The sequence below is a fragment of the Eutrigla gurnardus genome (genome assembly GCF_963514095.1).
Source record: "Eutrigla gurnardus genome assembly, chromosome: 23".
In the NCBI taxonomy this organism is placed as follows: domain Eukaryota; kingdom Metazoa; phylum Chordata; class Actinopteri; order Perciformes; family Triglidae; genus Eutrigla; species Eutrigla gurnardus.
Window position 1 is genome coordinate 14348805 of NC_139934.1, and position 25357 is coordinate 14374161.

General features: G+C 43.9%; 1 protein-coding gene across 5 annotated transcripts in view; it reads right to left on the minus strand.

Annotated features, from left to right (window-relative positions):
- Positions 1-25357, minus strand: part of nrxn2b (neurexin 2b) — a 573287-nt gene that overhangs the window by 99061 nt on the left and 448869 nt on the right. For all 5 annotated transcript variants that reach the window (XM_084003189.1, XM_084003188.1, XM_084003186.1 and 2 more), the window contains one exon: positions 4023-4204. In XM_084003189.1, coding sequence (XP_083859315.1) covers positions 4023-4204 — 182 coding nt within the window. The remainder of the gene's footprint in view (positions 1-4022; positions 4205-25357) is intronic.

Below are 25357 nucleotides of genomic sequence, written 5' to 3' on the forward strand. Positions count from 1 at the left end.
AGGCATCGTGGGGACTGGGGGACATCGTCTCTACTAATTGGAAACAGAAATGCTCAGTGAAGTAATAAAAGTTGTGTATAATCCTATATAATTCATGCTGTTTGCGGTGAAACCAAATGGTATAGCCAATGATGTGGAGAATTAAAATCCCCGCTACTTCCAGGAGATTTCAAACTAATTGCTTGGCCTTATTTGGTGAATGGAACTTTTTTGCTGTACATTAGTGGGAGAACATTAGGCAAATTTGAAATAACTTTTCTTAAGATATTATTAGAACCGTTGTATGACGATAAGCTGACAGGTTATAGGATCAAATGGTCAGGGGTTAAGTCCTGGATGAAGATGGTAGGGAAATCCACCAATGGAGACCTTTAATAGAGGTAAATGTGATCTCTACAACTTTGTGATCTCCACACCTGAGAAAGTTCTATTTGCAGAAGAAAGCCATGATATGGGTGAAAGACCTGGGCTGTTCTAAACATGCAAAATCAAGACGGCAACAACAACAACAACAACAACAACAACAGCATTTTGTCAGGAATGAAAAGATGAGCTGCAAATGAGGGATGACAGACGCATGATACAAAAACCCACTGCAGTGACTGCTAGTTCAAACCCCAAACTAGTTGTACCTCACAGGGTATCCACTACATCGGTGGTTTGACTCAAGCTAGCAATGTGTTCATCTGTGCACGATGAAAAGTGCATGTCTGGACTTATTGAGTATTCTTGAAAATTTCACCATTCATCTGAGAGACTTAATTAGCTCGACTGACTCTTGGGGGGTTCTGCGGTATTTAGCTTCTCTGGGTGATTAAATACAGAGACGCTCCAGTTTGTAGAACTGATGACGTCTGGAAGACGAACAGCAAATGTTCTTCCAAACTAACCGGCAAATCCAGCTGGTTTTGCTGAACGTCTGCTTGGTATTCCCCGACATGGACGGCAGAGAACCTTTACAGACTTATGGGCAATGCTGCACCGCAACAGCAATACGCACAGCCCTGTCTGCTCTGCTCAGCGATGATTCATTCCTATGGCATTTTCCAGATAATGAATTGCAAAGCTTTTTCATCTAGAACTCTCAAAATGTCAACTAGAAAGTTTGTAGCACTTTCAGACACACCCACAGTAAATAATTAGGGGAGTGCAAGAAATAAGGTCTTGCGAGGATACGGAAAGTCCTTTTTGAAGCAGCCTCCGTCAGCAGGTTCAGTATTAAGCACCTTCTTCTACAACCCCGACCGCTGGCCCTGATGACAGGACGTCAAGACGATGTAGTAAGTGATGTCCTGCCCTCTGTCAGGTTAGACGGACAGACGGGAGGGGGCATGAAAGGTAGAGCATGTAAGGGAGGAAAGGTATATTTAGAGACGGATGGTTTGTAAGAGATTAGGAATCATGGTGGTGTGTTATTATCAGCCTGGTGCCAGTATTTCTAGTTAGATAGATGGACATAACATCTATCACTGATGTGTCATATCCTTTAAAGACAGTAAATGGTCGTAATCAACCTGTGGAACACTGACTTGGCTAAAAAAAAAGGTACATCTTCTTTGAATTTAGCATGTGCACTTTTCTGGATTTGAACCTCTGAAATCCACGATACAAGCTAACCTGGAATGAAAAGTGAAATGTTGTTCTCGAACCACGAGCCACAGCTAACGAATAAGCTATTGGATCAAAGGACCACCATCACTGTGTTAACGCGGAGCTATTTTGCAGTTTGATTGGGCCCCCATCAGGTGGGATGATATGGGGCCATGGCTCCTGGGTTCTCAGGTATAATTTGCCCGTTCTTCTCCCCTCAAAGAGAGAGCGGCATAATTAACGGGACCCAAACACCCACCATGGGCTGAACAGAGTCATTTTGGGGAGCGACTCGGGAGCAGGGCAGCAAATGAAAAGTAATTGCAATGGGAGCAGCAGAGCTGGGCTGGTGTGTCGGAGGCACTGATGTGTGTGTGTGTGTGTGTGTGTGTGTGTGTGTGTGTGTGTGTGTGAGAGAGGGAATGAGAGAGCGAATGAAAGACACAGACGTAAGATGGAGAATATGCTGTTGAGAGGAGGGCAAAATAATTGTTGAGACTGTTGAGTGATGGTGAGGGAGGGATGGAGATCAACATTGACGAGGCATTCAGGTTAGAACAAAGTCAACAAATACACCAATCCACCCAAAACTTCACTAGAAAGTTGAATCTAAGTTAAAGTTTCAGTTCAACCAAATTACAAAGTTTCATTTCAGTTTCATTTCCCTAATTTTTGTAATGCGTGGCCCACTCAATACAACGGAGGCAACCTGAATTTTTGCAGTGAAACGACCTCATCCCAGAGAGTCTCTTGTTACTCCAGTCGAACACACTGTCAATGCTTTTAATTGGAACATTTCCTTCGGAAGAAAGTATTTCAAGTCAGTGTGAGTTCTGTAGATTGGGTTCAGTAATTAGGATGGCGTCTCCGGAAAGAGATGCGACTGCTGAATTTGTGAAATTTCCTCTTTCAATGCCGCAGACGAATTCCATTCGCTTCCATTAGCTTCCATTGTATTTGAATAGCTGTTGGAGACCTGGAGATATACCACTTGAGGGGGATGATGCCACATTATGTCTGTCATTATTCTATGACATTCTATTGTTGTTTGTATGCATCATTGGTTGAGTCATAGGTGACTCTCTGCAAAGACCCAATATTAAAAATCAACAGAAACAGTGACCGTCCTTCTCTACATCACCACGCCCAACCCCACCATCCTTTGTTGTGTCTACTGCATTTACAACTGCAATCTTTCATCCCCCCAGTTATTATCATTATTCATAAATTGGCCTTGACCTACTTGGTTTATAACCCCCCCCCCACACCGAACACACACACACTCCATTTCACCTACACCTCTTTCCCCCATCAACCCTTCCTCTGTTCCCCTGAGTTTACTGATCACTGGATGAGAAGTGACCCGAGGTCAACAATGTTCCTGTCGCTTCCAGGCATCGCCGGCCCAAACAAATTGGGGTCACTGCGGAGTTGGAGTGGTGTGATCTCACACACACACACACACACACACACACACACACACAGACAGCTGAGTGTAGATAACACTGATAGCGTCCTACCACTGCGTACTTCACCGTCCTGGTACAGTAAAATACTGCAGTTGCAGCACAGTGTGAGCTTGTGTGACACCAACAACATGATGAGTGGATCAGAGTCACCAGGTACGGCCCTGATTGGTAATTAACACAATCCCCCCGCCCCCACTCACCCCCATTAAATTGAAAATGAGCTGTGGATGTAATATTTGGCAGAAGCGGCGCGGGGTCAACGAGACAATTAGAGCCTGTGTAAATGCATTTTTAAAGGCTCACTTAATTGCCATTTAAAGTTATTATTAGAGTTGGTATACCTTTAAGCCTAACGTGTGAAAACCAAAAAAGCAGATATGAGACCAACGACTAACTTGACGGGGGATAAAAAGAAACACTGTTCTGGATTGTGCACACATGGATTCCTCTCTGTGACCCCTGGAAGAACTGCACGCCAAAAAGGAAAATTCCACACAAGATGTATCTATACCCTTTCACGAATCAATGACGAAGCGTCTACATGAGCCAAACTTGAATAAAACCTGTGATTATAAGTCATTACAAATGTATGATCGGAAAGCACTGTGTTCCAATTCCTCTGTGCTTTTTAACTCAAGTCCAAGCTCAAAGGTTAATCCCAGTTAATGGGCCTCAACTTCATAGTTTGGCCATTGCACTTATCAGGTTAATTCCAGGAACACATTGATAGAAAGTACCAAAACAAGTAGCAACCCAAGTTACAGTATAAACTGGAATTAGCCTTTAAGGCTCTCCCAGTCCATTTGCTTCTTTCTATTCTATTGCATCCCTGTCCAGGTATTTCCCAAACCCCTGTTTTCTTGCTGGGTTCCCCCCAGTGACTCATCTGACTAATAGCTTCGGGTACTTTCACATCCTCCCATCATTTCATCCCCCTTCACTATCCCGTAGGTGGTATCTTACTATGTGCAGCTCCAGGTAGTCTCCCAGTCCTTTGGCACTCTCCACCCTGACCAGAATGGCCTCCTTCAGCTGCGTGCTGAAGCCCACTGCCAGCCGGTCTGCCCGCGTGCTCGGCCGGTCATTGGGTGGCCAGGTGTATGTGATGAGGGCTCCGCCTCTTCCGAAGATGTAAGTTGTCCCAGCTGGAAAAAAAACACAAGAGGGAAGGAGGGTTATTCTTGAGTTACAACAGGAAGATCCAAGGTAGGACTTTCACCTGGGAGACCCAGTAAGTCACGTAAGTTATGTAACAAATTAATTCAACCTAACCAAGTAGATTCATGCCTAAAGTCCTTTTTTTCATTTCACAATGTTATGTTTCAATTTGACAACACGATAGATTCAATTTGGCCCATCTGAAGCTCCAGAATAAGATAACGCTCATTCAATCAGCTGATAACATTCAAAATGGCTGGTTTATGAAAATAATCTCCAGGTTATAACTTAATGTCAAATGACGCATCCCTTTTTAATTGAATAAAGACAACATGATAAATATAAACATGTGGAAGGTTTATCATCAGTTTTCTGAATATCTGATGATTCTACATGGCAAAGACTCTAAACTGCATTATTGACAGCGTACTGTATATCAGGTCCTGTTGAGCTTTAGCACTAGCACCAGAGGTGGATATCACCCCCCTTTGAAATGTTAATCTGCTGAGCCACTGCAGTTCTACTTGCCCTGAGTTGCGTTGCATTTAAACTAGGGCGAACTGACAAACTTTGTGTTGGCTATACTGTCAGTCTAACCAGCAGCCCTCAACATTAACAAAAGAAAGTCCTCAGATCTCCCTGTCAAAGGAACTCTGCCTCAACAGTATTTTTGCATCCCAGCCTAAGAGATCTACCCGCCTCATGTGCTGAGTGATTTCATGTTTGAACTGTAACAGAGCGGGCTTTGGCCCGGCTCCAGTCAGCCTGGTGGTGGATGAGAAATGACGGGCGGTGGCTGTGATTAGCAGAGAGTAATGAAGCTACAGTGAACTGCTCTCAACCCTGTGGGCTGTCAAGTCTTCCCTGGAACATAAATGCACATCACCACAGGCTGTATGCGTGGACACAAATGCATGGAGATGTAGCTGGATGATTTGGAAACCACACACAGCTGCATACACTTGTTTGCTTCAGTTAGAATTAAGTCTGTTTGGCCACTGAGTGGGATTCATTGGCGGCTGTGAAAGCTGTCTATCAAACCCTGGTGGACACCAAACGACGGACTCTGGTACGGTTTGTGGTGCCAAAACAAACGAAACAAACGCACTTTTTCATGAGAGCAGATATGTGATGAAGCCGAACTATTAATTCTAAGTTCTAAATTCTAATAAACCAATAAACTAAGTCAATTTGCTGATTGTGAAATCTGTTTAGGAAGCGGTCTATTGGTTTGTATAAGACCATGTATTATGCAAATCAACATGTGTGCATGGATTTTGGCTAACGAAAATAAAAAAAAATGTGAAAACCGATTGGCTTGTATCCAACTGTGTACCGTGTGTGACAGCATTCTCATGGTAATAACAACAACAAAAATGCATATAGCCAACTATTTCTTCCTGATATATTTGTGACACTAAAGAACATAAATACACACCAGAAGCATTAAAAGTGCTACATAAATGTCTGTGAGTCAACAGAATTCGATTTGGGACCTGATGCTGCAGGATGACATCATCAGAACTGTCTCATTAACAAGTTACCTGTCTGTCTGTCTGTATAACTAATAACTTTGTAAAAAGTCAGCGTGAACAGGAACCGGAGCAGATCATTCCAGCTGAATAAGATTCATTGAGGTGGTTATGTGGTCTCCTGGGTCCCGGGTTACAAACCAATGTGATATCTTCAAGTACCCAAAGGTTTTTTCAGTTTACAATGACATGATAAAAAGAAAAGTCACAAATCCTCACTTTTTCGAGACACAGTAGCGTGCTAGTTTTCACCAGCACATCCACTCACACACTGACAGGCATGTCTTCTTTACCCTGCAAGTCCCTGTCCAGGTGGGCTCCGGCAGCCAGGACAGAATGACTGCAGGCTTTTAAACAACATCCACAGCAGCACACACTCTTAGTCATGCGGAGGGAATAGGTGGGCTAAAGAATGGACACATGCGGTCTTGTTGCGCTCACACACTCACTCAGCTAGCTGACACTTTCATTATCTAACAATCCGCTGGTAGCCATTTGGAATCGGCTGACACACACAGCTCTCCTCTCTCTGGCTCTCACCGTCCCTCCCTCATTCTCCCCCCTCCCCCCTCCCAGTGGAGCTAAGCCCTCTGCTCGGCTCTTGTTGTTTTCTTGCGGCTGTATTATTTTAGCGCTGACTAATTATCACAGCGAGGCAAGGAGGTTGTGTTCCAGAGGAGGGGGGGGGGGATGGAGAAAGACAACAGGGTACGGAGACAGGGAGAGAAGAGGATGGGGAAAGTGCAAATTGTTGATAGTGGAGAGAAGAATAAAGTTGGCATTTACTTTTGTTTTTTTCCCCCCGTTCCCGGGTTTATTATTAACAGTGCAGCACTGGAGCTTGGGAAAGAGACAGCTGTGAGGAAGAGGAGAAAAGATTTCTAAAATGGCCGTCTAACGGAGAGGGAGGTGAGCCGTGTTGTGATAGATGAGAGTGGAGCAGTGTTGGGGGGGAGGTGAGAATAGCTGCTGGTAGGTTGAGTTAATGTATGTGATTTCACTTGTAACTGAAGGGAAAGAGTTTGAGAGGCAAGGAGAAAAAGTTGAAAGGAGTCGTTCTGCTGCCAAGCCATGTTTCCATTTCCATATTTTTATGCACAAGTATCGCATTAGAAAAGCTGCATGGGAACGACATGGACATGCGATGTGGATTTTTGCCCTTGTGGAAAAGGAGGCGATGCACTAAATGGGATACGGAGACACATTTGCTGAATAAACCTAGCACACATTACGCACATGACTGATCGGCTGTTCTTTGTCTCCCGACTGCATGAAACATGGCCAGCGCTGGCTGACATGAAGTCTCTGTGGACCGAGTCCAGCATGTCATCCACCGCAGACATTTACAGGCCGTGGCTCATTAACTGCAGGCTGGAGATACGAACATTACAACCCCAACACTTCCTTACTTCCCTGGAGTCAACGAGCGATGTTCGCTTCCAACACTGCGGCAGCGATAGCAAACTATCTTCCAGTTCTGAAGCGGTTAGTCTACCGCATCAATTCTGGCCATTCTTTCTCAGATATGTCTCTTTCAACTTTATGGAAATGCAATGGTTAAAAATAGAAAAGGACACCGCTCACCCGATATCAGACTTCTTTGAGGTGCTAGAGCTATAGACTAGCAAACTAGAAACAGAAAAGCATCAAAGCTGCTCAAATCTGCAAAGATCCTTTTTTATAACACAAGCTTTGGCTCAGAGAGCCTCTTCAAGGCAAAACAGGCAGCAAGAGAATGTAAGAGCACTAAAGGTATGAGACACGTCACTCGATTGGCCTTAACGCTGTCAATGCCACACCTTTTGTGTTCACTGATTCTTTGCTGAAGTGGGCAGCTAGTTTGGCCAATAAAGATTCATTCACATGGACTTTTTAACAACTTTTTTTTAAGTTCCCTTATTGGAAATTATTTTCCGGTCATAGGGGTCATTATTATGGCATTGGGCACAGTTACAGTCTCAATGAGGATTTGTTTGTTTGAATAGACTACAATAGACTATTATGCTCTGTTTGATTATGGCTTAAGCCTGATGTTTACATAGAATTTATCTCTATTGATGCATAGAACCTTTTTTCTCTACACATTTTGCCATGTTGTAGCGCTGTCTAAATACATCCATCCATCGTCTACAGGGTATTCAGGGTTGTGGGGGGGCTGGAGCCGATCCCAGCTGACATTGGTTGAAGGCAGGGTACACCCTTTCTATTGAGCATTATTATATCCTATAGTCCTATAGTGGACTCAAAGTACCCCACAATTCATCTTGAAAAGTGGAAGGAGCAGTGCAGTTGAGAGAAATACATACAAATACTACATTTAATGTGAGTGAAGCACCATAACACAGATGGGCACACAGTATTTTGAAGCCCTAGACATATAGGCAGCATTGCTGCTTACCAGGGGAACTTATATTACGACAAATTAGCTTACAATATGAATTTATTACATAAAATATGTCAGTATTTATTACAGATCGTCCACTAGCCTCCGTTGATTTGAAACATTTTAATTGTGCAATAGCCGTGCTGTAATTGAGGGCTCAGAGTAAATGACCCAAGTGGTGTCTTTTGGTTGTCTTTTGTTTTGTTTTGTTCTTTTTCATTTTAAAATTGAGCTCACCATATAGTCTTCTATATAGAACTCCCTGGGTAGCGAGTAAGGAGCGGTGATTGAGTCAGGGATTTAGGACTCAACTTGTGTCTTTAACTTGTAGCCCATCACAGCCAGCACTACAGTTCCCTCGATGGGAAGTCACGCAGGGTCAAATGATTGACCTGTTCTGCATTAAGGCTAATCAAGTGATGTGTCTTGAACATTTTGTGCTGTTCAACATTCACTTGCTGCCTGTTCTCGCCTTGAAGTAGCTCTCTGGCCCAAAGTTTGTATTACAAAAGGGATTTTTTCACAGATGATGATGTTCCTAACTTTTCTTTTCTGTAATAAATGAACAATATATTGGGGAGAAAATCACAATCACAGGACTAAACCTTAATGAGGCTGCTATAATATCAACATCTACACCATCCAATGCTACTTCCGTGTGTAACTTCATTACCTCATAGTAAATAGCACACAATATTAAAATAGTTCCGACAACAACAATAATAAGATAATAGGCTCATTGGAGATGAGCCAGGCCTGCAGATTCTATTACATTCATTTGCAATACTAGCTTTCTGGCTTTGTTTTGACAACAAACAACACCTAATGCTAATTTTCTGTGTAATTCTAATATTTAAGGCTAGATTGTCGGCTGTTAGTGACATGTTGTGCAATGAAGGTTTAATCTGTGAAACATATCTTGTGTGGTTGATAATAACAATAAAGGTTATTCATACAGCACTTATCAAAACAAGCAATTACATCTTGCTTTATAAATCAACCTGAATGGGATCCAAAACTAATGTGTAACTAGTCCCACCGGTCTTTGTTAACATAATTAAACTATTGTGTCATCGAGTATGCTGATCTGCAAAACACTTGGAAACGCTGATGTCTCATTTAGGGTGCAACAAAATTAGACATTCAGCGCCTATATCATCGCTGCATATTTCATGTGGGTAATCACAGTGAACTCTTAATTAACACCCCTCTCATGCGGAATCGACCATATGCTCCGCCCTCCCGAGAGTCTCCAGTACGCCATTGTGACAGTTACGCGTATCCTTATCATCAGCACATTTACTGGCAGGAATATCGCACACAGAATAGCCAAAGTTGAACAAGAATAAGAAGTCCAGTAATGGAGAAATAGTCCTCTCTGGTTTGATTTGCTCAGCTGAGAGTGGCCACCTGCTGCTTTGAGCGCTTGATTATATGTATGTGTGGATGTGCACTCTTCGCTCCTCTAAATGAGGAGACAAAGGAGGTGCAGAGTCTCTAATGAGTAGTCTGACAGGGTGCGCCCATGTGTCACTGTTTCTCTCAGCAAACACCTGCTCCGGCTGAAGCAAAATCTAACAATCCTGCGGTGCAACACACGCTCACACGGAGGTGAGTCGGGGCGACGACGGCGGAGGAAAGGTGTTCATCAGACACGAGAGGACACGTCTGGAGGGCAATCTTCAACAACTTTACATCATGACATAGAATACTTCAACAAGAGGGAAGTCAAAAGAGCTAGTCACATCTCTAACAGGTGACCGTTAAAAAAAGGCCCATGGGTAAAACTTCGCACTAGAAAAACGTCCGCTTGTTGTTCAAATGCTGAAAACAACCTCTGGTGATGGTGGGATTACTATCCTCACTCTGAAGGATCATGCGGGGCTTTAGAGTTTATGGTTTAGTCACTGGGGCCTTTGCATTCATATCCAGTCTCCTACCAACAACCAGCGTTGCATTTATGTATGGATAAATTATGTTAAACTCAGGTGTTGACCCCTTCTGGCAGATCAGCTCGGTCTCACACAGCAGAGCAGCTACTTACAGCTCCAAATACGGCCATCTTTTCCAAAAAGGCGTTATTTGGATCAAGTGATTGGGCATCCGAATAGTTGCTTTCTAGCCTTTTAGCCTAACATTTTCTAGCAAGTCAAGGATGATAAAGCTGGAGGCAACGGGACAAGATTTGGGTATGGGAATAGGTCTGGCTTGAAATCAGAGTCGTATTGACGTTTGAGGGGGCTTTGGTTGCAAGCAGTACAAAAGAAGCTGAACGCATTGGCAGGTATAATCTCCGGAACCTATCAGCTATCGTCTGGCAATGGTTTAGCTTTTTTTAAACATGCATATGCATTCTGGAGGCCATTAGAAAATACATTGTTGTCCGGTATAGGGATTGTTGTTGTATACATACATGCACCATGTATACCTGTCGTGTTTCAGTAGAGAATGCGTGCACCTGGCTGTCTGCAACTGATTAAGAGAACACGGCAGACGGGAGAATCATCGGCATCTAAGTTCTTCCCAAACAGAAACTGTTTACCTTTATTGAAGGCTGTGAGTTAAAAGTAAATTGGCGCTGCCTTGGGAGTTGTCAGCAAACAAAAAACCCGGCCGGCTATGGATTTCTCTGACCTTCAGTCAACCGTGGTCTAATCAAGCAATCTACCCTCCTGCTATTGCTGGAATAACAATAATGATGGAAATGCTCTGTTGCACTCATGTGTTCCACCCTTTATCCCATCACAAAAAGCAAAAAAAAACAAAACAAAAGAGGCTACATATTTATTACTTTTGTCCAATTAGCTCTGGCGCCATCGACCGGGCCAATCAATCCCACCTGTGGTGCTCGAGTTGGGGAGAATGAATCAAAACATCGCAGAACGCCCCTCGATTATTATTTCCATTCACTTGCGCCGGCGGGTAATTTGGTTTGAAGAAGAACGGACAAAAAAAGAAAAGAAATGCCATTTTCCTTTGTCCACCGATCTGGTGGGAAAATAATCAGAAAAGACTCATGAATCAGAGCAGTAATGGAAAACTTATTGATTTGGCATTTTGACACCCCTCCCCTTTCCCCTCACTATTCTTCTCTATATTGGACTTGGAGTTGAGCGTATTTAGGATCCAGTTTATCATTTGGGATGCTTTCTCAGCGAAGGACCATTGATTTGGGATAGTGGATCCTAGGCCACTACTATGCACCGTGGGGATAAGCAGGTCATATCGAAGAAACCAGACGCCACCATTTTTCATTAAAGCCTGCGGTCAATGTTGCAATGTCGAACGCCAGCTGCAAGGCCTCATGGGAGTCAGCAGTGTGAAAATTGCAAGACAGGCCCCAGCAATAAAATAAAAAAATGCACAAAGAAAGAAAGACTGATGTTGGGGGAGTCTATTCTTGAGAGGCAATAAGCCTCTCCAGCACTGTGCACCCACGTAGATTTATACACACTTGTTATTTTAAACCCTCAGACAAACAATAACTCCATAACACAGATGGTTCCTCCAACCTTCGTGCATTATTGCATCAGCGCAGACTGATTCTTTGAAGCAGTTAAGAAGAGAAACGCAGCTATTGATTCCTTTTAAAGAAGGAGAATGGAAACTTTTTTGCTGCTTTTTTTTTGGACAAAAATTTCAGAGCCGTGGAATAAAAGATGGTGAACAAGAGGTTGAGATGAGACGTTTGCCAAAAGTGTCCAGACGGTTGTTTATCTTTGACGTTGCAGTTACACACACACACACACACACACACACACACACACACACACACACACACACACACACACACACACACACACACACACACAAACAAGCACAAACACACACACACTTGCTGACACATTGCTGACATTTTGGGGTCTTTCCATCTCTGCTCCTCCCTCACACACACACACAACCTCAGATGCCCTCCGATAGCGGTTTCTCTGCGGCGGTATATAACAAAATGTAGAAATGCCATCCCAAAGATTGGCTGCGAATAGAGAGGAAATAGCGAGTCACCCCCCTCTGATGGGTTGGATAATAATCCTCTTCTATCTCTGCTTTCTGCAACATTGCTTTGAAGGATGAGTGGGGCCCTTCTGTTACATGAGGAGAGCTGACATTTGATCAGGGCAGCCTCAAAGTCTCCAGCTAGGGATCACACATCATGTTTCACACGTTTGGTTTTTTGAAGATACTCGGGCTGCGGTCGAATCGTCTTTTTTAATTAGGAAGGTTCCCGACTGAAGTGGCAGCCATGATAACAGCTGGAGGAATTCGCTAAATGTTAAAGGAAGGTAATTTCTTTAGAGTAAGGTACACTGAAGCATCCTTTATGAAGGGGAAGAAGAAGAAGAATGGGAAATGCCATCCCACAATTCCTTGTGGCAGCACCATTTAAGGTGACGCACCATTTGGCCGTGAATATAGCATGGCTTTTCTTACGTCCTTGTGAATTCTCCTTCACTTCTTTCCATGAACTCGTGACATTTATCATTGAGGTGGAGGAAAAGTGGCTCGGAAAACACAAAGCTGTGGATTGTCAAAGATGGTATATTTGTAAATAGGCCAATGATATGCAGACAAATAATCTGGTCTGGACTGATTTATCTCCGCAGTTTGTACAAGGTTCTTATGACTGTGAATCATCTACAAATACAAGTGAGACGGCTCAGACAGTAAGAGTCTCTTTAACTGACAACTTTCTCTATCACACCTGACACAACTATAATTGTTGAGATTAGGTAAAATCTCGTCCATTTCTCACCTCAAGGAAATTCTTTCTTCTGGATTCAGTTTGATCTCAAACGGCTGATAAGAGCGTCAGCCGTAATTGGGTCTGCACAGTCAGTGCAGTACCAGCTGGGAGATGGGACAGGGCACTTCATCCAGGACTATATTGGAAAAGATTAATTGGACTGACCTTATACTTGTAAAATAATTGGACTGATTATACATATTTGACATGCCGCACATACCCTCGACTATACCCGCAAATCAGGAGATGAAACATGTTCCTTTGAACTACAGCTGTAAAGTATGAAGATGTCCTCCAGCCATAGAATCACCAATTAAAATGTCTTTATGTATGTGAAAACATGTCAGTGGGAGTGTAAACACCGTTTAATTTCCCCAAATGTAATATATCGTCACCAAGGGGACGCTCAGTGTCCATTAGGTCTAAACAGCTTGTAGATTTGGTTTTGGGAGCTATTTATGGTTAAATGGGAGTTCCAGACGGAGCTAAAATAATGGAGTTGGGAAGAATCAAAGAAAAGGGGGCAAATTGATTGAGTCAATAGAGTCAAAGAGGACATTCATGACTGCAGGGAATACAGACGGGGGTTAAGACCAAACGACTAAAGTTCCCTGAAAAAGACCGAAACATAGTTAAAAAATCCTGAAAATCCAGTATATGGACGTTTAAACAGGATTATTTTGTCATACATACTAAAGATGAGGTCAAAATGAACCCAGTGGTTATCTCCGAAATCAGAGTTTTATATAGAGGACTATATATAGTGAACTCATAAGTAAAGTGAAACCACTCATTTTCTCTGTGAGGTGAATTATGTCACTGCTGTTGTACAATTAAAACATGCAAGATTAGCAGCTGTAATAAATACACATTTTGAGCTACTTTGTTGTAGTTTAAGTTCCCCTGGTAAGCAATGATGCACCATATATGTCTATGGCTTTTATTGTGAAAGGTAAGAAGGAAAAGAAGTGGTATTCCCTGCTCAGTAGTTCAGATTATAATTCCTGCAGAGTCAACAGTCAACATAGCTTGGGAGGATAAGAGGAGTGAATTGATTTTTAGGGGCTGATTGTTGCTTATTTGTTTCTATGATGATCATCCTAACAGGGGAGTAATAGCTTAACCCTCTCCATCTGAATGCAATTATAGTCTTCCAACAAAATGGAAGCGATTTCAGGGACTGATTGTCACCCTCTTCTTGAAATCACATTCTGCTATGTTTAGCTTCAGATCCACACATAGGGCCAATTACTGAAAATCATGGTTGGCCTGCTTTGAATGATTGTTTTCAAAAAGCCCGAATCACTGTAAGCATGAGAGGTCCTTCAGCATAGTCAGGAATCAGCAGCAATAATATTAGTCCAGCAGTATGGGAGATTAGCTGTGGACAGACAGACAGAAACACACACATGCACGCCCCAAATACATCAACTCCTGGTAGAGAAAATAACATAATTAAAGAAAATAACACTGTATTTCCTTTTTTTTTTACGGTTGTGAGTTTGTCAACAGCACACACAAAAATGATTCATACCTCAGACTCTTCAGAAATCACTTCTGTCAGCTCAAGATGTCTCATGATTATTCCCCTCCCTAATTCTACCAGCGGGGACTTGATACACAGCCGTGCCTTTTACAATTCAGGAGGATTCAAATGTTTCTCCTATTCCGCTCGCGACGGCGATGATACGCTTGCGAGGTTTGTTTGAAACATTTCAAAGTGCTTGTTATGTCCCTGGAGGGGATGCTACTATCAGAGAGTGATTTTTGTACAAATACCACTCCTGAGGTTGCACTCAGACGCTTATCTTTCCCCAAATATCTTCAGATGGAGGCATCCAGTGGGAGTAATGGAAAGGAGGTTCAGCAGGAAGGCTGGTCGGAATTCACGCTTTTAGAATCGTCTTTGGGAAGGTTGCTAGCACATCTGCCCCGCATATACATCATCCAGGACTCCTATTGATCAGCCCAGAATACACTCCTCTGTCTGATAGTCCACTCAATAGTCTGGTGAGGTCGAGACAGTGACGCCCGACTGAGCTGCAGAGATGGAAAGCAATTTTTATCTTTAATCAAAGGCATACAAGCATGCTAACTTACTGGGGCGAATGCTTTCAATTTATTTAGAGACTTATGCAGGAATTAGAAAATAAGTCTTTATTCCATCCTTTCTTTCTTTTTTAAATAGCAGCTTTTTGACCAAATGACTCGTTTATAAGCCCCAGGGACCAGATGTCAGGACTACATTTACTTTGGCTAATCAGATCTTTAACAGGGGATCTGAGAGTTACTGCAGGGGGTACGTGAAATTATTTGATCCCAAACTCTCCCAAAAATGTATTATGACCAAAAACACACCTTGAATAACATGAATACAACCTATGATAAGCAAACATAAATCGTCCTGTTTGCTTAATATCATGTTGTGAAATTGTCTTACCAATATACATCATTACAAAGTACTGTTATACATGGCACTATAGGCTGCACTACACATTATTATTGGCCCGGTTTAAAAAGCAAAATGATTTTATATGATATGTAATAGGGGGTCCCTCCACCGGGTTACAGTCAAGACCTCTGTGTTTGAATCATGTGGTAAGAAGACATGCAGAGCTGGAAAGTGTATCAAAAGCACCATGAGGGGTGTTTTAGATCTGATTGGGTATTGAAACTAGTTGAAGAGACACTCACTGCTAGGAGGGATTGAACAAATGATTAAACAGCAAGTGTACTGGACTGCATAGTGTATCAATGCGCCATTTAATTTGGTTAGCTGTTTCCCAAGCTTAGCAGTAATTGTTTTATCAGTGTTTTGATGTCCATTGTTCACGCGTGAATGGTGTTTTTGCACATACGAGTGGGGATCTGACACCTTAATACCCATTAATCACAAGCATAAGCGACACGCTCACGCACCCAGAGTCAACACGCATGAACACACACACACACACACACACACACACACACACACACACACACACACACACACACACACACACACACACACACACACACACACACACAGCTGCAATAACATCTCACATTAACTCTTAGTAGCGTGCCAGTCGAGCGGCGGCTGCAGACGGAGGCGTGTCCGCCCTCGGAATGTGTTGTTTAATTTGTGTGCCGTGCTCGGAAGTGTACGCTTCGCCACACCAAACACTGAGTCGGCACAACGGAAGCAGCTGTAAGCAAGAATGTGTCCGGTGTTCATGTCGAAATACATCAGCGAGCAGAGAGAAAGAAGCCAATGCGGGGAGACTTTACGCGTGGGTGCTGTGAGACGACAGCATGTGCTGCATGAAGAAATAATAACAGACCTGCTCACACTAACAACAGTATTCCCACACAGAATCATTAAGCTGCCATGTTCGGAAAAGGTCACACCGCTTTGTTCCTGCTTAATCTATGGGAATACAGGTGGTGTGTGTGTGTGTGTGTGTGTGTGTGTGTGTGTGTGTGTGTTTGTGTGTACTGAGGGGGCACAAGCAAGTGCATGCACTTGATGATAAGGTTTAATAGCCAAGGAGCCATTAGTGGGAACATCATCCTAATTACGATAAAGTGGCCTTCACAATACATAAACAAAGGCAGGCTGAAGCGGCGGCGAGTCTCTCCATCCTTGAAGCAGTGACCTTACAAAATGGTGGATCAAGTCGTTAAAAAAAAAATTACACGAGCAGGAAGGTTTCTGCATGAACTGTGCTCAGGGATGTTTGATGGGCAGACGGGAAATGGAAACAAAAGGAGGTTTTGAAATGATATCATGTCTAGGAACCTGAAATAGATTGGGGTTGTTTCACGGTTTTATATCCATTGTTTTAGTGTCGATGGACTAGAAGGTGCGTTTCAAAGCGAAAGCTGCCCCCGAGATAAAAAATTGTTCAACTTATGGAACGTCATGTGACCAACCAATCACAGCCTGCAGGTTTCTTTGCTTTCCTCCCTAATTATCAGTCTATATTAATCATTCTAGTCCAGGGCTACCCAGAACTTTACAGTATGTTCTAAGGGCTATTTTACTTGCTAGGAGGGATTTACAGTGCTGTTTATCTTGCTTGACTTTATTAGTCAAGTGAGGCTTACTGCAATTTCACCATCATCACCATTGCAGAGCACAAATTTAGGTCGCTTTGTAATGGCAGGCCAAGAGGAGCCCAACCAACCCAATGTACCTTGGGTAAAAGGATCAAACGACACGTTTCTAAATGCAACATGCAATCCTCTCTACTCTGCTCTGCGCTACACACTGGAGAAAATAAGTCTCCACCAACTTCCCCTCTCCTGCTTGTTGCAGTCATGCAATGGCCTCTCGGAAACACCACTTATGGAAACGAAGGGAGCGAGTCAACACCTTGCACGATCGGTTCGTCCGAGCACAACATCAACTTCCACTTTAGCGACTTAGAGGCTAACAGGAAACAGACCCTGGCAGCCCACTTGACCAGAGCTCGGCGCAACACTCTAAATGGTGTTTTAATGAAATGAAGTGAGCGTACTGCAGGGCTCGGATGACTTGTTATGGCAGTACGAGAGGTGTCAACGAACGGTGTGCGGGCATGGGAAGAGAAGACGGTTGTAATGGCTGTTGGGAGGATGCGGAGATGGGGAGGGGAGGCGATGGAGTGAGTGATTGAAGGCAACAAAAACAGGCTGAGAGAGGCCAAGAGATGCGAGGGGGGATCAATGGGAAGTCTCATCCTTGGAGTAAGAGCGTAAGATCCACTCCGTTTCATTCCCCAGGACTGTACTCCTGAGCCTCCAGGGTTTCCCACATCAAAGGCGGAGGCGCATCAAGCGTGGAGATGAAAGAAGGACATAGTCTACGGTGGATGAGCGAGGCGCATACATTAGATACCGCGTGCATGTGTGTGGAATGTGTTCCGACACACAGATATGATGAGCCGCCGGTCGACCCGCGATCCACAAAGGATTTGGGGATCTTGTGAAGCTTTGACTGTTGTTGACACATGAAAGCTGCCGGGTGGGATTCACAGTTACTTGTGGGTCCATTTCTGCCCACATCAGCTCCATCAGCCATAAAGATTAGCCTTAGAAAGAAAATATAGACATATAAGCCTGTGTCTTTGAAGACCAAAGGTGGTCCAGACCCCCTCCGATCTCTAGATACTTGGCCAACGCCACTGTGGCAGTTATTGGACTGAATAGCTACGTGCTAAGAATGGCATAAGACCCGGCAGACGCAGCGAGGAGGCGATTTAAAAAATAATAATATCTACAAGCCAGCTCTCGGAGGACCCTGTTTAGACATCTGAAATGTCACTGGTGCCTCACTTCTCTGATGTCGAATCAGTGTTGTAGTGCCCGAATAAAACAGAGACAGCCTGCTGTATTCTTATTCGCCTCCCCTCGCTCGTCTCACCGGGCCCGGGGGGACGCCCGGACAGGGGCGGCTGTCTGACTGCGCCTGTCACGGAGCTGATATTGTTCACATGTGGGGGAAAGGACACGCAAGGCAAAGGATGGGAGGTACTGAATAAATGACTGTCTGCACTTTGCTGAGAGCCTTTCAATGGAAAACAAATCAAGCCGAACCAATAATGTGACGAGACAAAACCCAGACATGAGGGAGAAGGGAGAGAGAAAGGGGGGAACAGAAAAGGAGATATGCTGTGCCGTGTCTGGAACCACAACATTTAGCCAGAGGCGCATCACTGACTCTCTCCTGTCTTTCTCCACTGGACTCCCCTTCCCTCATTATCTTTCATTATCGGTAACCCTCCCTCCGTCCCTCCATCCCCTCCTCTTTCTGCCTCTGCAGGTTGGCAGTGAGACGTAGCAGGCTGCGGCCGTTACATAACAATCCATTTGTTGGCGGCTGCTGGGAGACTTCTTGGCGGCTGTATGCACAGGCAGCGAATAAGACCCTTAACGGGGGGAGTGGGGATTCACAGACGCTTGTGCACACAAAACAAACAAACAGACTGTAAGAGGATGCTAAACAAACACTGGGGTTACTGGTGGAGGCCTCGTGCTCTTCTTCGCTGGTGCGTCATGGAAGCGGAGGAGCCAACTCGATGCTCGAGCAATCTGTTGGGTTTAATAATGTTTTGCTGAAGTCGCTGACACTTATCCCACTGCGCTTTAATTTATGTTGTGTATAAACACACTCTAGGCTGTTAAAAATAAGATCTGTGTGTATATTCTATAATAGGAATTTACCCTTAAGCCGCTATGAATTAATGGATTCTTTCTACATATGAAAGCGTTCTGCGTCTTAATTATCTACACAACATACAACCCTCTCTATCCTTAGACCCTTGATCTGGATTTAAAACAAAATAAAATGTGCAAGAAAGAGTAAAACAATTTTAAAGAAGCACTGAGAGGCAAGTAAGAACACAAATCAGCATGAGCCATGTTCTGGTCTGAATGAAATTGTTTTCTTGTTTGTGTTTATGACTAAACCTAACTGCATCTGGCACCTAGTGTGAAGCTGTTAACAAAGTAAGTGATAAAGTCATCTTAGTAGCTGTTAGCATTGGTAGCATGTTAGCGACATTGGTAACGCCATGGTAGCGAGCTGTCAATCACAAGGTAAGCCCTGCCGCTAAAGCTTCACCTGCTTTCTGGTCTGGTGGACTCTAAATGGACCATAATGTACTAAATGAACATCCTGTTGGGTTGAAGAAGACTTGAACTAGAGATTGAGACCATAAACTCATGTTTACAATGTTTATTGAGGTAATAAATCAAGAGATAAGTAGGGTAATTTTCTTTTCATGCAACCAGAGGAGTCACCTCCTGATGGCCAGTAGAGAGAATGCAAGCTTAAGGCTCTTAAGCATTGGCATTAGGAGGTTACTGCCTTGTCTCCGACCAGAAAACGTATGTTGTTCTTTTGTAATGTGGAGGATTAACTAGCTGAATACAGGAGCTTGGCAATGAGGAAGGGACAGGTGGACAGGTCTATTTACCACCTAAGACATATAAAGCCTACTGGCCAGGTATAAAATGATGGAATGAGACGCCGGTATCATTAATCTTTCACTTTTTGTTGTCCAGCTGATTTAAAATGCCACAATTTATATTTCAGAAGGGGTTATAATAGGTTGGCTCTAACTAAAGACAAAGACACCACTTTGTAGGTATATGGCAGATGATAAAGTCCTTGCTCATTACTTTGCGTTAACCCAAATTTATCTTGAATTCATTCGCATGTTCCCCCCTCACTGATTTTATGTACCTTTCTTGCGTGCTTGCGGCAGTGTAACCTTCAAACCGCGGCGTTTACATGCAATTTTCTTTGCTTGCAGCCCGGAGGGGCGTTCAAGTCTAAGCAATGTTGATAAATACACAGTCTGCACTGGATCAGTGGGGGGAAAAACACAGGAAAGTGTTTGGCTGCGGGCTATTTCAGAGCCTGTTGAGTATGTTCGGACAATGCATAGCAGCACTGGTGAGATGGGCAGTGGCTGTCACAAAGCCATTTACAATTCTTAAATGTCACCGTGGTGTTATTCTGTGAAGGGGGAATTAATTCAGAAAAAAAGTGGCGGCTGTCCGGTGCGAAGACATTTCGTTGAAGTGCCTTTTTAAGTACAACAGACTGAAGAGGTTATAGAAGTGGCATCAGGCCAAGACGCTTGAAAGAGATGCTCGGAGGCAAATAAAGCCCAAATCTTATTTCATCTCGTCTTATTAACAGCAGCGAGCGGATAGCGGCACAGTCGCCCCGACGCAAAAACAGAAATGTGATGTGATGCAAGCAGGCAGTCGTTGCCACGTCCCCACACTCCAGTGGCATCTCCACCACCACCACCACAGCAACTCCAGTGCCTCAAACAACCCAAACTCATTTCCCCAGCGAGTACATGAGCGTGCACGCTGTGGCTAATAAGGGAAATTAGACAAACGAGCGCAGTTCATGGATTTGAGTCAACACATCTCTGACAACAGCAAGTCGTGGGGAAGAAGGGGGGGCAACGTCATAGCAGGGAATTGTTGTTGTGTTGCAGCCAATACCCTCGCTGGTAAACAAACAGCGTTTTCTCTGTAATTACCACAGCCTCCCTGCCACAGTGTGGACACCGGTGATGCTCCCGAGCATTCAAGATGGATGACATACACACTTTCATTGCATGTTTGTTGAATCATGTAGGGACGCTTCTTCCCTGCTATCTTTTGATATCTTCCCCCCTATGCTTTCTTACTGTCTCTACGGGCCAAGGTGATATTACAACTTTAGGCTGTCTGAGCACAGATGGAAACACATGACATCCAATTGTCTAGCTAAATGGATGCACAGAGAATGGATGTGAAATGAAAGCCAATGTATAGTTTAGCTCCAAATTAGTGCTGTATGCCTTCAGGCTCATCAGAAGAACACAACTCTGCACAGACATTAACAGGGTTTATATGTGATGGGAGGTACAACCTTGCAATAAATGATGTCTGCTTTAAAAAAAAAAAAAAAAAAAAAAGAAGAAGAAGGATTTGCACAGACATCACCGCTGAATGCCCCTCTCGGCAGGACCAAAAGACGTACCAACAACACAAATCAAAAATAAGAGGATCATTTTTAAACTGGAGCTGATTTTGTACATAAAAAACTCCTGAGGTGCTTCCCTCTTCTCTCCTTCCCTTTCCTCTCCACATCACTTTCAGTCAGCAGATTAAAAAAGGGTTTCACGGATGTCAAGAAGTGTTAGCTTCTCGTAAAAGGCTGTGACGATACAGGGATAGACCTCCTCATCTTGTGCTCCCCCGCTTTCCCTTTCTCCCCCAGCACCCACCCTACACTTAAGTGCATGTAACTATGTGTCGGCCCCCTACCTCTCGTTCTGTGGAACTGCACTGGGGTTCATCTAAACTGGGTTTTATTGAGGAAGAGGATAAAAGTTATGTGCAACATTCCTTAAATCACAAAGGCAGCTACACAGGGGAGTCATACCGGGTGCCACTTTTCTTTCATAAATTGGAGCAATTAATTTACCGATATCGGGGCAACAGAATGAAATAGTTGGCGCCAGAACTGCATGTGGCTGCAAAAAAAAAAAAGAATGGTAGTAAGAAGTAATGGTGTGATGTCGCCGTGGAGAGGTTTCATAGGGACTGTTACTTAGTCTATTACTTATTACTTACTTTCCACTGAAAATGGAGCATTATTAGGAGTTATAGGGACATTTGGAATGACACCATGCTTTCTTGTGAACAAAAAGTTCATTCCATTCACTTCCATTGTAAGCAAAAATCTCTGTCAGGTTTTAAGAGACAATTATTATTATTATTATTTATTTTTTTTGGTAAGTTTTCATTGACATGTTAGCAGGGCAGAGGCAACATGGAATCAATGGTTGGTGTTAAAGTACATGTCCCTCCCTTACATGGGCTGTTTATAGATGGAAGATGGATGGTATGACATCTCCCCAAGAGTGAAGACAAAACACAGTGAGGGGAAGCAGGAGCACGTCTTCCATCTTTAGAAAGGCTATGCTTGGTTACAAAAACAGCTAAAATGTAAGCTGTTAAAACATCGTTTTTTAAATATTTGTGTTGAAAGGATTAAATACATCAAAACATACATTATGTGATATTCTTTAGCCCAGTTAAGGAGCTTATCTATGTGTTTGCTTGGAACTGTAATAGTGTAGGTGTGCACCACTGTCCTAATGCTGTTACAGTAGAAGACATTGGAACAAATGAAACATATCCTGCCGCATCCCACCATCAGTGCATCATAAAGCACGGGGAAAAGGGAACTGCGGGTAGCGAGTGTTTATCGCCCGGGTGAACTTGTCAGTGGAGACCAAACAAGAGATCGCACTCCCAGCAGTCACATTTATGGGACAAAGAGAGGAAGACGAAGGAGAGAAACAAAACCAATGTGTCAGCCATGACACAGACATGTTAGTAGCGGGTGCAGATGGTGCACTGAGACAACAGTACTGACTCCATTTCCTCTCACAGCTGCTGCTACCAGCAGGCGAAGGCAGGAGGAGGGAAGGGAAGAGACAGAGATGCATAGAGATAAAACTGAACGGAGAGGAAGATATGACAAGGGAAAGAAGGGATGAAAGATGGCTAACCTCCACCTATTACCTCTATCCCCGGCCCTTCAACTGCTGCTGCTCACTTCTCTCTTTCTTGTCTCTTTGCCACACTTCCTTTAATCTCTGCCTTCCGTTTTCTCCCCGTCTCTCTGCAGAAGCCACACAGGCCACGCTCTACCAGCAGGCCTCTCCAAGGTTTGTGGAGGAGGCCTCGCTGTTTCTAATGAGACGGCCTCTGTGAGATTTCAAATGTCCAGCCTGCCCCCTCGCCTTCAGCAACACAGTGGTGGAAGGAGAGGTTAGAGTAAGGAGGGGGAAGGATGGAGCATTTAGGGAGGGTTGGAGAGATCTAGCATGGGATAGAAGAAGAAGACACAAGACTGAAGGAGAGGTGAAGAGTTAGAGGGGAACAGACCATTTTTTTACAGGAATAAAATACCGTCTTGAGGCACGCAATCCAGAGTCAACAGCCAGTCATCTGTAGCGTTAAAGATCTGAGGATCCACACCGGCTCAGAGTGGGTTCACAAGTACACGATATCACTCGAGGGCACGACCTAATTGCGCTTGAAAAATTGATCAATGGAATCTTAAAACTAATCCTTCAGCAGGCAGACGGTGAAGAAGGGCCACGACTGGGGTGATTTGCTGGAGCCGACTCGGAGCTCCAGGAGGAAGAGGACAGAGAGCAGAAATACCCGAGTACCCAACGATTTGTGTGATTCTTTTTTTTGTGTAAAATGCATCGTTTACGCTCATGGCTACACTGAAAATCCATTTTAACAAGGGGATTTGTGTTCTGAAATGTAACCTACAGAGCAGAAAACACCTGAAACTATTTAACATGAAATTCCACTGCAAAACAACTTATTGTTCAGAGTCAAGTAATCTGCTGTATTTTACCCTATTTGTCGAAAATGGAACAAATGGTGGATGGAGGATGGAGAATGCCTGTTTTTCTTATTCAGGAAAAATAACTCAGACGGTGTTATGAAGATGCCTGTCATGTATTTCCAAATAACGGGAATTAAACTGTTTATCATAAAGACTGAATTTTTGGGTACAATATGAGGTGGATTAGGATGTTCAATAAAACAGTGTTTAATTATATGATCCTTGCGATCCGACGCAAACTGTGCAAGTGTGTGTGATTGAGATGGGATGGCTATGGTGAATAATGCAACTGCTCACGCAAGCAAATAGGAAACAAAGCAGCTCTTCTCTAGAGAGGGGTGAGGAGAGAGAGAGAGAGGGTGGACATTAATGAGGGAGATGAGAGGAGTCCTGTAATCAGCGGCTACAGCTAGCGGTTCTGTGTGTCGCTCTCCCTCTGCTTCGTTTGCCCCTCGGTCAACGGACGCCACATGTCTTCACACGCCGTCTTCCCACCCGTCTGCTTGACTTTGTAATCCCCCCATAATGCGTGTGCCATCCTCTCCCCCAGCCGCTCCCTTCCTCGCCGACTCCCCCTCGCTTCTTTTTCATGGAGCTTGTTCGCGTCGGACTGCTGCTGTGCTGCTCGGTTAGATCACTGGTGTTCTGGCTGGCAGGCGAATGGTGGGATTGAAAGGATCCTTTGCTGGTTCTGTTACACGTATCAGTGTGGCTAGGCAGTACTTAGTACACAGATCCTTTACTTAAAGCTACAGAACTTCCAGTTTCTGTTGATTTTGGCAGACAAAATGGTGGTGCAAAACACTGGAGTCCCTTTAGAAAACCTCGCATTTTACTGCAGCTGTCTGACAGTCTGCCCTGCTCAGTCCTGGTTCTGGTCCCCTCCCTCAGATGGGTCCAGCAAAACCAGTAGCCAAAGACTGTATAAGTAGTCAATGTGACGTCACCTATTGCTTTATGGACTACAGTTTTGAAGCCTCGGGTTTGTAATTTTGGCCCGGTTCCATCTTTTGCGATTTTGTGAAAGGAAGTGACCATATTTGGAGTGATGCGTGGATCTGACGAGCACAAGCATCAGAGCGGCACATTTACTGCATCTGACTCCATCTGGCTTCTTACTTTACAGCTAAATGTTGAAGTCATCTTAGTAGCTAATTGCTTTGTAGCGTGGTAGTGGCCTGTCAATCACAAGGTAGCCCCGCCCTAAAGCACCCCCAGCTTTATGGTCTATTTAAATGGACCATAATGTCCTAAATTAACATAATGCAGTAAAAACTACAATACCCCCCTTGTGAAAAGGACTGGAGTAAAGTACAAGTAGGACCGCCAAATTGTCCTTGCACAAAGCGACCAAAGCTGCTTCATCTTTGTGGCACGACAGAAGAAGAGCGGCTCACGACTATCCAAGGGGCTAAAACAAACTGGGTTTGAGTCTTATTAGCTGTTATTGCCATGGGTAACAACAACACCCCCAATCCCCTAACATGATAAAAATGTTTATGTGACGCAACATCGGCCTATTCGCCATCTCGCCTGCAGTCGCTTGCAATAAATCCCCTTTATTCAATTTCA